The sequence below is a fragment of the Callionymus lyra genome, chromosome 19, assembly GCF_982586985.1.
Source record: "Callionymus lyra chromosome 19, fCalLyr1.hap1.1, whole genome shotgun sequence".
Taxonomy (NCBI): domain Eukaryota; kingdom Metazoa; phylum Chordata; class Actinopteri; order Syngnathiformes; family Callionymidae; genus Callionymus; species Callionymus lyra.
In genome coordinates, this window is record NC_141836.1 from 20,579,453 (window position 1) to 20,594,373 (window position 14,921).

General features: G+C 39.6%; 1 protein-coding gene across 7 annotated transcripts in view; it reads right to left on the minus strand.

Annotated features, from left to right (window-relative positions):
* LOC148059901 (synaptotagmin-2-like) overlaps window positions 1-14,921 on the minus strand; it is a 54,877-nt gene that overhangs the window by 7,258 nt on the left and 32,698 nt on the right. For 6 of the 7 annotated variants that reach the window (XM_087782207.1, XM_087782205.1, XM_087782206.1 and 3 more), the window contains 5 exons: window positions 8,203-8,418; window positions 7,719-7,879; window positions 2,214-2,351; window positions 1,016-1,183; window positions 484-651 (listed from right to left, as the gene is read on the minus strand). In XM_087782207.1, coding sequence (XP_087638333.1) covers window positions 484-651; window positions 1,016-1,183; window positions 2,214-2,351; window positions 7,719-7,879; window positions 8,203-8,398 — 831 coding nt within the window. In that variant the 5' untranslated portion in view covers window positions 8,399-8,418. The remainder of the gene's footprint in view (window positions 1-483; window positions 652-1,015; window positions 1,184-2,213; window positions 2,352-7,718; window positions 7,880-8,202; window positions 8,419-14,921) is intronic. The other variant, XM_087782211.1, reaches the window with a different exon arrangement.

Here is a 14,921-nt window from a genome sequence, read left to right on the forward strand (position 1 = left end):
AGACATAAATCCAGCTCGACAACTTGGCGGAAGTGTAACAGGAAATTACAGCCGAGGAAAAGGCGAGGATCGTGTGTGAGGTCTTTTAAGAGGCGTTTTGTGAAGCAGGGAAAACTCTTAGAGCGGATTGTTGGACTCTAGATTCCAGAGATTATGTTTTTTGAATATATTTTAAATATAGTTATGATCTTAAAATCATTTCCTTTTGCAAAACTGTTTTTTTCTTCTGACTTGAAAGGTTTCCATCACTATATGCACACGACGGGTTAAGAAAAGATACCTCGAGTGAGATAATGCAGCTCTTTACTGATCTAAATTGTGTTTTTATCTTCCGCCTCCAGTTGCAGACCTACTGAGTCACGACTCCACAGGCTCGCTCTGTGACAACCATAAATTGTTTCGGGGTGTAGCGCGACTGTCGGGTCACGGAGAAAGGACTTATCAGGGCGAGACGTCGCCTCGGTTAAGTGACGACATAAATACCTCCTCTTGATCGGCGCTGTCCAGGTCTCTCCACTCCTCGATGGGCTTGGCCAGGTCCAGGGTGTTCATGGGGATCTTGATCTCACCGATGACGTCGTGTTTGGAGAAGCGGTCGAAGTCGTACACCGACATCACCAGTGACTTGCCGCCCATCTCTTGGAATGGAATCTGAAAGGTGAATGAAAAGGTAAAAAGCCGTGGTCAGGGCTAGACGTCAACTTCAGCCGCCCGGGGGTTGAAATAAAATCTGCGGACTTAATAAGATGCTGCTTCAGCACAACACGTCCGACTTTGAATTGTTTCACGGAGCTGTGTCAGCAGGAAGGTGCACCAGAGGTGGCCTTCTCCTTTAATCTGATTCCCGAACACACTCCCCTTGTCAGACCTTTTCATACTGTCTGGAGTTTTCGAGTTGTCTTTGGATGAAAGTGACACTGGGAAGGAACCAGAATCTAAGCAGATCAAGAGACAGTCTCGTCCTGTTCTAACACCTCAATGAAGCTTCTTTTTTTTTAATGATCTCTGAGCTCACCTTGAAGACAAAAGTCTCATTGAAGACAGGGTTGAGTGTTTTCTTGTGAACCTTCGTGTCGTACTTTTTCTTCTTGTCAGGGAGCACGAAGACCTTGACGTACGGGTCTGAGGTGCCGCCGCTGTCCATGGAGAGCAGATCTGCTGCTTGCAAGATTCCGACGGTAAGCTGAGGAGGTGGAAGCATATGGAGACGTCATTCCTTTGATTAGATCAGTAAATGTTTGACTGAGTTGAGTTTGACGACACTACGGCTCCCATGTCTGCATGACCTGGTCTCAGCTTTTTGTAGTAGAAGTAGAATACCTCATTGTGAAGAAGACCCATTTTAATGTGTTTATTTTATGTTCCTGTTTGGATTTAACATCACTGGCAATACATGTTTTCTGATTCTGAAAAAGAATTTTAGTGGCACAAAACCAAGAAAATCCATAGAGCAGACAACTTTTTATCTGATCCTTCTATCAGGAAAATGTTATGTTGTGGCTTCTTTTTAATTGATTTATTCCTAAGACATATTGTGTCATCCTTTGACATGATATAATGTAAATTTTAAAATATGTAGGTTTAGCAAACCTAGATTTCTATCTTGCCATTTTAAGCTCAGATTCATCTGTAAAATATTTCCACTTAAAAAAAGTCCAGCATGAAAATTAGTTTAAAGACAAAAGTGTTAAACTCAGTCGTGGAGAATACAAAATGTATATTTTTCAACTGTAAATAGAAGGAGACACACAACAGCAGTTCCTGTTTATATCATTATAGCAAAATATCCCCCCTACACACACACACATTCTGACTCACTAGAATTTTCTGTTTTTTAAAATAAATATTTTTTCTTTAAAACTAAAATCGATTCCCTCTCTATCAGCATCAAAATTGTGGAAGTAATTTAAATATCTGAGGATCTTGCTAGGTTATAAGCAAAGCTATATAACTATCATCTTTGTCAGTCTCTAACTTGCAACCAAGGCAAGGGTACTCCACACAATATTTATAAATATATATAAAAATTTGAGTTAATAGCCTAAATACAGAGTAACACAACACAAAAAAAACAAATATGAATCAAATTTTCATTAAATAGGTGCAGAATTCACAAGTTACAGTTTTTATACAACATAAAATTACTGTCCAAAGCCTGTTGAGCCCCCAACACAAATGTGAATCTTAATTTAAAATGAAGAAATAAACTGCACCTTGTTCTCTTGGAAGTCGTAATCGATGGAGTACTGCAGCTTTCCCAGCTTCTCTTTCTCCTTCACCTCTTCCTCCTTCTCGTCTCCCGTGAGCCCCGGCTCGACGTCGTCCTCCTCGTCATCGTCGTCCTGTTGTTTCTGCGGAGAGAGAAGCGGGGAGGAGGCGGTGGACACAGTCAGCAGATGGTCTCGAGGTGTGCGGCTGTGCTGAACACCAAACTCCGGCCGTCAGCAGTCGGGTCAGTCAGCACCTACCTGCCACTTACCCCCGCTCCCCCTGGTGTTACTAGTGCAATCTGTTCATCGATGGCCAAGCTTCAACCTGACTTGATTTCACTATTTCTTGGGTGACACCATTTGCTGTTTTGTTCATTAGTTCCTCCATGAATACTTGAGGACGAGGAAAATGTCTTTTATGGACTATAAAATGTTGCCAACAACTTCCGTGATGAGAAGGAGAAAATATGAGTTAATATGCAGGTGAGGTGAACAGAAGCAGGAGAATCTTCACATCAGTGGAAGTTGAGAAACAAAAGGAAAAGATTGGATAACACATTGATGTGACTATATGGAGAGGGAAAAAAAGTTGACGGATACATTTCTATTTGGAGGCAAATGTGGAGGCGAGCGTTCATGCTAAGAGGACCACGCGGATGAATCTTTTTTTTGCCTTAAGCAGCAGAAAATCAACTCTAGAGCCGCTTGTTTGTGCTCCTGGTTTAAGTCGCTCTGCAAACATGTCCAGGAACTGTTTACAGTCATTGTCGGAGGACAACCTGACAGCTCATTAGCCTGTTTATATTGGTGTTGCTAATTTGCTACTTTGTGTAACTCAAAATAAATATATTCAAAAAAGCGTTGATCTGTTCAATTTGTGAAAATAAAACGAATCGTGACAATATTTTGAAGTTTAACCCCCAACATCCTGACTTTACAATCTCTTTGTGCCTAGTTCTCTCAAAAATGTATATTGTTAAGGACAGTAACTGTTTTTTCATGTCAAACTAAATATACATTTCAAATCACTGTTTGAGTGATTTTACCAAGAGAGAAGTAGAAAAACGTGGAAAAAGGATAAATAAACATTTAAAGTAAATCATGTTATTGGTAGCTTCGCAAATCAATTCTTATGCTAGCTGGAGTCGAGATGTAAAAGACTTTTTGGAAGATTAACACTTTGTATTATCTTTAAATCTCCGAATAACAAAAATATGCTTTAAAATTGTACAAATTGTGACAGTAAAACATCTGTTTCTATAAACATTTTGAGGGTCTTCTTTCTGTTATGTGGGTAAATTCATTAGCTCTTTAAAAAATGGGTCACAATAAAAAGGGGGGTAAGGTAGTTGGTAAAATATATTGGTTATTTTGCAAAATGTTTTGACTAAAGAAATTCTGAAAAGTAATATTCATGCTAGCTTTTATTAGCTAATGTTTGGCACGGGTGCGAACTCCATCTTTTTGTTGAGGAAAAAATGGGGGACCTCAGACAAACACTCAAACCTATATATTCTAGCAATTTTTAGGTTTGTAGAACAGACCAGTAGAACAGGGGCCATATTTAGAACTTTGACTGTGTTTATGTGGCCCTCAGAAGATCAAGGATCATGTAAACATCTTTTTTATTTTTCTTATTCATTACTCGATCAAGTCTAAATATGGCTCTACGTTTTTTGTTTCTCCGTTTTTGTCAGTTTTATTTGAGAAGATTGAATATAAAAATAAAGTACTATTAAAAAAAAACTATTAACGTCCTTTTTTGTAGCTTGATGGTCCCTCACAACAATCACTGAATTAAGTGAGAAAATATATTATATTGCCCACCACTGCACTAGAACACAAGTCATTTAAGATGGAACTTCCTCAAAAGAACATAAAAATATAATTGATCTGTTTTGAATTGAACTGACAGAGAGCGTTTAAACGAATGAGTTTGAATCCATCACGACAGAGGCGCTGGAGTTTAACACCACGCCAAACAGGCAGTCATGACTAAGTGCTGAGCAACGGCCCGCAGCCACGTTAAAGGTTGCTGCTTATTTAGATGAGAATCTCAGTGAAGAACACAGCTGACGACACTTTCAACCCGACTTAAAAGGGTCAACTGGCGCGACGAGGCGCTGAAAGAGCTGGACTAGGACCAACACACACAAGAAAAACATACTCCACCATCAGCTTCCACACACATGCCCGCACACACTGACCCAATCGCTCCAGAATCTGGCATTCTTCATCCTCGTTGGGATCACAAATGCTTTTTCATTCAGGCATGCCAAGGCCACATAATGCAGATCTTGTTCTGACGGTAAATGTTTACCTGTTTCATCCTGCATTTGAAAGTTTTCAAGGGAAATATGTGCTAAATTAGACATGCTCGATTGAGACCCCCCCCTTCCCCATCACTCTTGTCCAAACTCGCAGGTTTACAGAGGAAGATATGGTGAGTTGGAATGTCTTCCCCGTCAAGGTTGTTACAATGCGTCTGGAATTGAAGCAGACATTCTGGCCCACCATTTCTCCCCACAAAAACCCAGTTGCTTCAGGGGGGCATCAAGGACTGTCACCTATGGTTGGTCAGCAGCATGGGTCATCCAGGAAAGTTACTCTCAAGTCAAGTTGTGGCCATTCAATGATACCTACTGCAAGGGCACATGCTGGGCTTGTTGTCAGGAGAACTCAACATCAGTGGTGAAACCCTGAGCAGGTTTGCACTAGTGAGGCACATCCTTTCTTTTTTATTAATTTCTTCGTGGAAAGTAGGGGTGTCAACGGCTACACTTATAAACATGACAAATTATAATCATTGAAGAAATAAAAATGACTGTGTACATGATCTTTTTATGCTGTGGACCAATGAGTTGTGTGTTTTTTGGTCATGTGACTGTGGTTTAAATTTTGAGACTACATGATGACGATTTACAAGCTTTTAAGCTAAAGATGAGGCTGCAAAATTTGTATTCATACATTTGTGTATAGTGTATTTATATAGAAATATTAATTATATTAAAATAAATTAACTTAAGAAGTCTTTTCAAAGTTAAAACATTGCTACATTGCACGCCTGCATGAACTACTACTACTACATACTACTATTAATACTACAAGGATTGCAGGGTTATACTACGGTGACATGCAGAGTAATATGATGAGAATTGTGGAGTAATACTACAAGGATCACGAAGTAATACTACGAGAAGGGTAGAGTAATACTATGTGAATCCCAGCACAATACTTTGAGAATCGTGCCTAATACTATGGTTACTCATGTTGAGGCTATGTTAGCAATCATTTAGTACATGTTACAATGTTTTTTTTGTTTGTTTTTTTGTCTGATACCTTCTAGAAGGGCTTCGCTGTAATGGGATTAGGAGTTTTAATTGAGACAGGACCCTTTAGTAGTTATATCCCACACCTGCTGATAGAAAGATAGATAGATAGCGTATTTGAGATTAATGTCGGTTTTGGTTAAAAGCTTTGGTTGTACACATGGAAGAAATTGCAAACGTTGACACCCCTAATAGAAAGTTACGTTTTTTTTTGGTGCTGTTTGACTCTCATGGTGGTGGAAACATGCTCAAAGTTCAGAGTTTCAGGTAAAAAAATATTCCAGCGTAGCCCTTGCACATGCATGTTAGTGACCGCTAGTGAGTTGCTGAGTGCACTAGTCATTCAAAAGGCTCAGAGGAGAAGATTCATGATCATCTGCTCAAAAGTTCTGCTCTAATCTAAACATGGCAATCTCAGGAGAGTCAAGACAGAGCATTTTGTGCGGCATATCAGTCGAGTGGATTTGGCGAAGCAGCTTAAACGCTCCCAAAGATTCCTCAAGCACCCGCAGCACCTAAGCTTGCATTAGATCTAAAGAAGCCATAGCACTCATCGTCATCATCACTGCAATCCAATCCCTCGAAAGCCCCGCCCACCCCCCCACCTCTGGTCTGCGCTTACTCAGGGCGGCCAGAGAGGGGTGCCGTGTTCCATCAGACCTACCGTAGGGCAGAGAAGTCCACCACAGTCAAGATACACGGAGCACATATAAGACACAAAGCAGGAAGGAGGAGAGCAGAGACAAAGGCAGAGATTGAACTCACAGCAGACACCAAAGAAGAGCAATCACAGAAAAAACTCTGTCGGAAAGGAGGAAAATGACAAAGCGTCCTCGTCGTTAGCTAGCTTTGAACAGTGTTTGCGCACTGGAACAGCGTTTGTTACGTCCTTAATCGTATATGTAAATAGATCGAATTAATCTTCTGCATTGTGCAGGTTGTGAAAACAGTTTGATTTGTGCCATTTTCCTCTCCAATCCTGAAGCACAAGCAACAACAACATTAATGACAAACACATTTGATGACAAAAGAAAACATTATGACGGTGTTTACGCAGATCAACTCTGAAGGAAGAATGGTTAGAAGTAAATTACTAACATATTCTGAGAGACTCGAATCCCTAATTAAAACCAAAAGCGGACACAGATGTGGTGTAATATAGTCACATTAACATCTTTAATGATGCTACAGTCACAGAAAATGAAGTTTGCTATAAAAACAGTCTTTTTGTTTTTTAAAGATGGCTGCATTAAACTGATAAAATGGTGTGAAGAAGTGAAGTGAGACTAACATCACAGAGGATATGTTGGTGCACGCCATTTACAAGTAATGTTATGAATTTTTTATTTATTGGACACACTTAATTTGTATAACTCATTTTCATTCTGCCTCAACCATCCTATGTAGATTGGAGTTTCGATAAGATGCTGATCAATCCTATTTCAACCCCCCCGCCCCCGCTTGCTTAGCATGTTTTTAGCATGTGAAACTAATGCATCTAAACTGGAAGCGTGTGTACAGTCATACCCTGACAAAGAGAGTGAGGAGGAACACACGCTACGTTAGCATGCTTGAAAGATTTGCTACAATATGGAATTTCTTTTCTAGCCTAGAGGATGTTGGTGTAAAACTGCGAATCAATGAAATTGTTTAGAATCTTGAATTCTTGAAGCTCTTCTTTTAAAAGAGAAACACATTTAATAAATTGTGTGTCAGGTCATTCTGCAAAACAAAGTGTCTTTTATTACAAAATTTTTACAATGTATTTGAAATAATTAAAACATAATGCATGTTTTATTCCAAATATACTTCAAAATGTATCACAATTATACCCTCGACATTACAATACTAACTTGTTCTGGATATCACAAATAAATGGTTTATCAAAAGAAATTACTCAAACCCTTGCGTATGATATGTTTATTTTTCTTTATCGTAGTTTGATTAAATTGAGATTTATGCCCGAGCTATGGCTTATCCTTAAGGATTTGAATATTTTTCTACGACATCTTGTAAAATAAACCCTCTCTGAGTTTGTATCAATGACACACGTTCAAGTATCAGATGTTGATCAATTAAAGTTTGACAGTGAAAAGAAGTGACGAGAGCTCAGTCGAGATTGGGTTGATCTCAAGTCGACGGAGACAAGCCTCGTCATCCTGCCAGTGGTGGAACATACCTCTCCTCCTTTCAGATTCTTCATCCCCATGTCACCCTTCCCCTTCTTTCCCTTCTTGTTCTTCTTCTTCTTGCAGCAGCACTTCTTGATGATGCAGAAGCAGCATGTTAGGATGAGCAGCGCCGCGACCACGGCGATGGCGATGATGGCCCAGGACGGCACTGAGGACACACGCAGACGGAGGTATGGATTCACACCCGTGCGAGACGGAAACAAATACTCTGACATTTGACCAATAAGTCTTTAAGTCCACTTCATGTCGTGCTCTGGGCCAAATATATTTAGCAAGAGGAGCTAAGTTAGCAATTAGACCGGCTGGACAATTAGATTTTGCTGCCATTAGGAAGGTCAGAGCCTGTGATCAATACCGAATAAAGACATTATGAAGCAGCCAGTGCCGGCAGCAAAAAAAAAATCTAAATCTAATTCCAAAATGGTTGCTGAGACGCACATGCCTCCTCTGAAGCTGACGTTTGCTACTCACGTGGGATTTTGTCGATCTCATTCAAAAACTTGTTCTTGATTTCGTCAAAGGCATCGTTTTTGTTGACCGGCTCGGTGGAGTTGTCGGTGGAGACCAACACCACGGGGCCCGGAGTCACGGTCAAGGCACTGGCCCCTGTTGGCTTTGCAGCGACCATGGGTTCTGTTGGATTCTTGAACAAGTTCCACTTAGTCATTTAAGCTGCACACACGGTCCCTGCAGAGAGAACACAAAGTACTTTCATCAATTGTGTTCAAATCATTAACATAAGTATGACATGTGGGAGATGATGGAAGATGTGCCAGGATTCAACCTAGACGAGCTCTGGATAATACTGCACTTATGCTGAACCACTAAGAGTACACTTTAAATGGTGTTTAAGTGAATCAGGTGAAGCTTTTGCACATCATTGTATTACGTTAGAGTGAACTAACACAATGCAAGTATTAACAAAACATTGACGTAATAAATTGAATTATTCATCTATAATCATCTTTCGATTCTACTGCACGTCACATTTGCATACACATGAATAAATAAAAATCCAAGAATCCAGATGTTGATATTTATTAATTTGTTCTGTTTCTCCTCTCATTATCAACACTTCCTCAACACATCTCTTACCCTCACCCTATTTTAAGATATTTTGCTACGAGACTAGGGCACAAAAATAACCTCCTTGTCTGGTAACAATGGTGACAATCTGTGGATGGAAGAGATCAATGAATTATTGAGAAAACTCTTGTCATCTTTTCATTACATTCCACTGAAACTTTGTAGCACTTACTTAAACCGCATGAGCTATAACAAAATCAAATAGAAAAAGATTAAAGGAAACAATGACAAAACAACACAACTGATTAAATATGCTTGGTTTCCTCAACCACAACATTGTAAGGATCGGCATTTTCCCTTATGATGGAAGGGTAAAAGGAAGTTAAATCATATAAGAAGCTTCATCTTAGAACTACTATATCCACCAGCCAACTGACTTTTGTACATGACTGATTTTCACGGCTGCATTTCTACAGACCTGTGAGGTCAGTGATCCGTGACTTGAGATCATTTCCACACTTTATTTATAAAAAATAATCATTTATCCTAGTTCTTTTCACGGATTTAAACTCCAGCAGAGAAATCGAACAGAAACAGGGGGAAAAGGGAGGAGGAAGAAAAAAAGAGATGTTCAGACAGATCAACAAATGTTCCATCAGTGCTCGTAACACCCAGAGAAATCTCAGAGCGATGTACAGTCTGAGGAGTGAGTGCACTTTCAGACGGAGGGCAAGATGACAAAACATGTCTTGATTTATGTTCCCGAGGTCCTCTCGAGCAAAGATTCTTCTAATTTGCGGCAGGATTACGTCAATTTTCATCTAATAAACCCTCCTGTTTGTCCCATCACTCATTTTAATTAAAGGAGGCAGTGTGGTGTTCTCACAGTTGCTGAGATATCTTGCTGATGTTTCATGGTTTTTGTCTGTAGCGAACCTTCACCCGCCCTTATCACAAATGATGTCATCGCTGTTTATTATGGATTGCATTAGTGTCAGCACCAGGGCCTTCACATCTTCCATCTCACCTTCATGGACATTTCACCCTTTTCGTCCTTCACACAGACCAAACCAGACCATCCAATTATCATTCACGGACATGTGCGCCGGTGTTTTATCATCCGTGTCCTCTCTGTCTGTCCACACAGGGGTCTTACGATTATATGTGGGGCCTCATAAATTGGGGAGCTGAAATACATTTGCTGCCGCGTTTATGACTATTTCCACAAAAAGAAACGTGAAAGCTCAGAAATGAGTCACAGGAAACCGACACATCCTGATTTAAACTGACATTAACTCGCCTTAACTATCTTGTTTCGATAAGTACGTAAAGAAGGATGGTTGCCGTCTATAAAGCTTCTTTTCTTTTGGAGATTTGACAACTCCAAGGTTTTAAATGTTTTTTTATCTGTTTCTTAGTTGACATTAATAACCTAATTAATGAAATCTTTGGTTAAAAAAAAATGTAATTTGTTTATATATTGGTGACAATTCTGTTATGTCTACAGGCCCCTTTTTGCCTTTTATGGATAATATTTTGTTCAAGATTGTGAATTAATGGAACTGTTTTTGCTTTTGAATTGGTTAAAAACAACTAGAAGGTCCAGAGTTATAATGATTAAATCATTCACAGCCCTTCAATTAAAAAGTATGATCCTTCTCATTATCCTTTTAATACATTTCAACCCTTATTCTATATAGATTTTGAGATCAACAACATTATTTCTTTGGATTGATGCAACTTCACGACTACTTTTTCCGCACCCAGGTCATCAACTCAAATGTGATCTATGGTTCACAGACATATCTGCTCATGTTCTTATCACCGACTACACCGTTCCGGCCTGGAAAGGAGATCGCTCCCTGTGATCTCTCCTTCTCCATCTTAATATAGTTACTGCAATAACAACTCAGCGATGAGACTGGATTTTGAAGAGAGGCTCAAACGGGTATAAATAATTGATGGTTGGCTTGCCCATCTTTAGAGAAACATCTCATTTGTGTTTACTGGCCTTATAGTCAGCAGAAATATCGTCATGCTTCTCTCACACGTCAGCGACAATCTGCCACATCAGTCAGACGTTTGCGCGGTGAGGTCACTGGAGAGGTGTCAAGCTGGATCTCAGCCGGGCCAACGAGATAAATACAGATGAGGTCAAAGAGGATTTGCATTGATTGAATTATTGACCATCAAGAATACAAACTTGATTTAAACCTTTAGTTATGTTGCCAAGGTTTAGGGACCGATCCCATAATGTTCTATGGTTTTTAATTTATTATAGCACTCACCCTAAATGTGTTGTAAATTTATTCTATTATATTCTACATATTTATATATATTTTTTTCATTCTAATTCCTTTATATTTTTTTTGGGGGGGGGGGGCTGTTGTGGATGTAATTGTTTCTTTGTTTATACAGAAAAATAAGGAATATTGATGGTTAATGATTTAGACTGAGTCAGCATATTGTCAGGAGTTACCACCACATACAGTACCCGCTTAGGGTTATACATTACTAGATGAAGAGAGTACCTTCAGGTGGAGTGTTGCTCTTAAATAATAAATAATACTTTATTAATACAAATTTAATTCAAATTCATAAAATATTTCTTACTTAGTGTGTAACATATATAAATTATTTTTTAACAATATTAAACACATTCATAATTTCATGGTGGTCTTCTGCCCCCTAAAGCCCCCTTCACTAAGAGGTCAGTTATCTACATGCTCAAATCAAGACTTTTTGTTCACACACTTATTACTTGTGAGACTGCAAAGGAAGAAGTGAAAATGACTTTATAAAAATGTGTTAATGAAAAATACATTAAATAAAACTATCCTCATAGATAATTACTCCAAGCTTACTTTTTTTATAGTTTAACACTGACATAAATACGGATAAATAGGCGTATCAGACGTTCCATGTCGCCCAGGTCTATTCTGCCATTTAACGACAGCAGAATCGCACGCTCAGCATCTTTTTGTTTAACACCAGGAGAGCGCTGACCTGCTGATCACACAAGTGTGGCACTCCTTCTAGCAATGGGCAACCCCAGCCTGCAAATAAGCCTGTGTGTGACACATTATTACGGGTCTATTAGCACTCAGGTCATCGTAAAGAAAACAACCCGAGGAAAAGCACGTCTTACGCCAAACAACCAATAATTAACAATCAACTGTTACGCACTCCGGTCCTCCATTTTCCCTTCGGCGCTCACAATATTACTGTACAGCACAGCTGTCTGCATCAGCTAATCTGTAAGAGGTCGGTGTTGGGGGGAAGCGTGTATCCCCGAGAAGCATTTAAACATGTACAGCCATATTCTCACTTGACACATCCATGAAACATTTTAATCCTCAATTTCGAGCGGTGAATAAATAGAAGTGCGTCGACCGGGTCGTGTGGCTGCGGCTCCGGGCGACAGTCGGCGGAGGCATCGGGGCGGCAAATTAAGTATTGAATATGCAGCACAGTATTCAAAAAAGGGCGGAAACAGGAGCACGGGGCTGCTGGCTTTTGTCGCAGGTCACCAGAGGAACAGGGTCTTCAAAGACACAAAGCAATCTCTTTAATGAGACCCCGATGAAATGACTGGCCACTCGGAGGCCCCCGCCATCTGTGACAGTACGGGTTATGTGTGGGTGGGTGGAGTGCTTGGCCTCCAGCTGAACTAGTTGTGCATCCACAGTGCAGCTTCATTTCCTCCAAGACTCATTAGGGCGAGTAAAGGCGGGGGGGGGGTTCTTGAAAAGAAATGAGTCAACCTGACGAAGTAACACAAAACAACTGCTGTTTCTTTACTGCACTTTGATCGACGGATGCATTATTAAACACACGGCTCTGCATTTTTATTCTGAGTATACTCTTTTATCTGGATACTGAGAGTAGTTCAGGTACCATACAGGAGCAGCGTCAATCAAGACTATCCCAAACTTCAAGGTATCACACTAATGATAAACATACTTGAGGACATGGAGAGATAATATTTCTTGGACTGCCACTGACTCACAGCTGGTCCCGTTTGGAAGGTTGATTCCAGCTCAGTGACTTGATCAATCAGACAGAGCGTGACTGCAGCCAGAAATCGGAGTTAAGATGGTGGAGTTGTTTCAATTAGAGATAATGTGCAGCTTTTGTTCCTGAACTCTGCCTACTCGACGGTAATTCCCTCATTTTAAAATGGACTTGGAGCTCCCGCAGATATAATAGTCTCATTTTGGTCAAGTTTTAATAGGATTACAGGGGTAATATATGAAGGTATTTATTGATGGAGGAAGGCTTTTATGTACACCGTGACGGTGACGTGACTTGGAGACACATAGCTGGGGGGGGGGGGGATACTGGAGAATGGTACTTTAACCTAGGGGGCAACAAACATGTCACTAGAATGCTAAAGACATATGACCCCATTACCAGGATTACGCAATGACAACCGAGAAGGGAAAAAAAAGAAGAAGAATAAGAAGAAGCCATTGTAGGTGTAAGTACATGATCCGGGAAATCTGCGCGATCCAGGAACACATGCCAGTGACATACTTAGATCCTCCAACAAAAATATAACATGGAACACAATCTGGGAAATCTGGGAAATCCATTTGCACTTGTGCGTTACATTCAAAATACACAACTTTATATATGTAGCCGGTGATATTGCGTCTTTCCGAGTCTCAAAGCATCAATTTTATAAAGGATAAGAGGAAAATAATTAATCTATGTTATATGTTTAATCTATGTATACGTCTTTACCATCTACTGTTTCAAATGAAGATAAATATTAATCACAGGCTAAATTATTGTGTCATGTTTTAACTGATAGGAAACTCGTAGAAAAGGCCCTGATGTTTGAAAGTAAACTTACACAGACTCTTTTATTTGTTTTCCTTTTTATCTTTCTTAAATGTGTTGTTTTGACAGTCAATGAGACAATACTTTCTTAACAATATAAACAAAATTGTGTTTTTTACATTTATTCTAAAATATCAGGACGTTTACCACTAGTATACAATCAGTTGAAACATGACACGATTATTTTAATTTATTTTAAACCCAGAGCTTCCATAATAAACCACCGTTTTGCAGGACCAATTATTTTTTATTACGATCAACACAAACAAACAACGCTCATGTCATATTTTCTTCTAAACTTACACAGATCTAGTGTAAAAAAATTGGCAAAATGATATGCGATCGTGCAGATTCCCGGAATGTGTACTGACAGTTGGTACCATTTCCGGCTGGTAACCATTTTGGACTGGGCACCTCCTATGTAATGACATACCCGACTTGAGAGCACTTAATAATACAACAAAAGATCTAGATTAACAAAACACAATGTTTGTCAATCAGATCATTTTCCGTTCTTTTACTTCCTGGTCTGACAACACATGACTCACACCGACCGGATGTATCCGGGCTACCTGTTAAGACGAAGCCGATTCGCTGAAACGTTTTATTCCACTAGTGACTGTACAATGCTATACAAAAATTCAGATGGTGAGTTGAAGATAACACCTTGTTAAAATGTATTCATTACTCAAAAGTATAAAAAGTGCTATGGGTCACGGTGCAGCCAATCAGCGGCGTCTTTACACATGTAGCCCCGACACATTCCGTTTGGGTGAAAGTCAAGTGCGTTTTTTTGTTAATATACATGTTTTATGCCTCCAAAATAATCAGATGAAGTTTCTTTCATTCATAAAAAAAACTTTTAGAAAGAGGTTAGACTTTGCAGTGCCCGAACTGAAATGGTACCTAGGCAGTCAGTCCTGCAGTGCATGCTAGGATGCAAACACAAGAACACATTGGTCATACATCCCATAATTATCAAAAGAAAGCGGCTCAGAGAGGAAAACAGATTTGCTCATGGAGAGGCAATAGCTTGTTATTCACCACTGAAGGATACAATAATGTGTGGCCCTGTGTTTGCAGTGTAGAAACTGCATGTGAATTTCATTTCTTTATGACACTCTGATCCCATGAGACAATTTATAAAGTGTGTTGTGTTACCTGAACAGATTTGAGCAAGGTAGCTCCGGTGTACCTAAAATACTTCCTTTAAAGATAGTCCAGGAAGCTGACAAAAGCCTTGGCAAACACAGGTAACAAAATGTGCCAAGAAGTGTCGACCAAAAGTTAGCTTCGATATTTCCATCCTCAAGCAACTT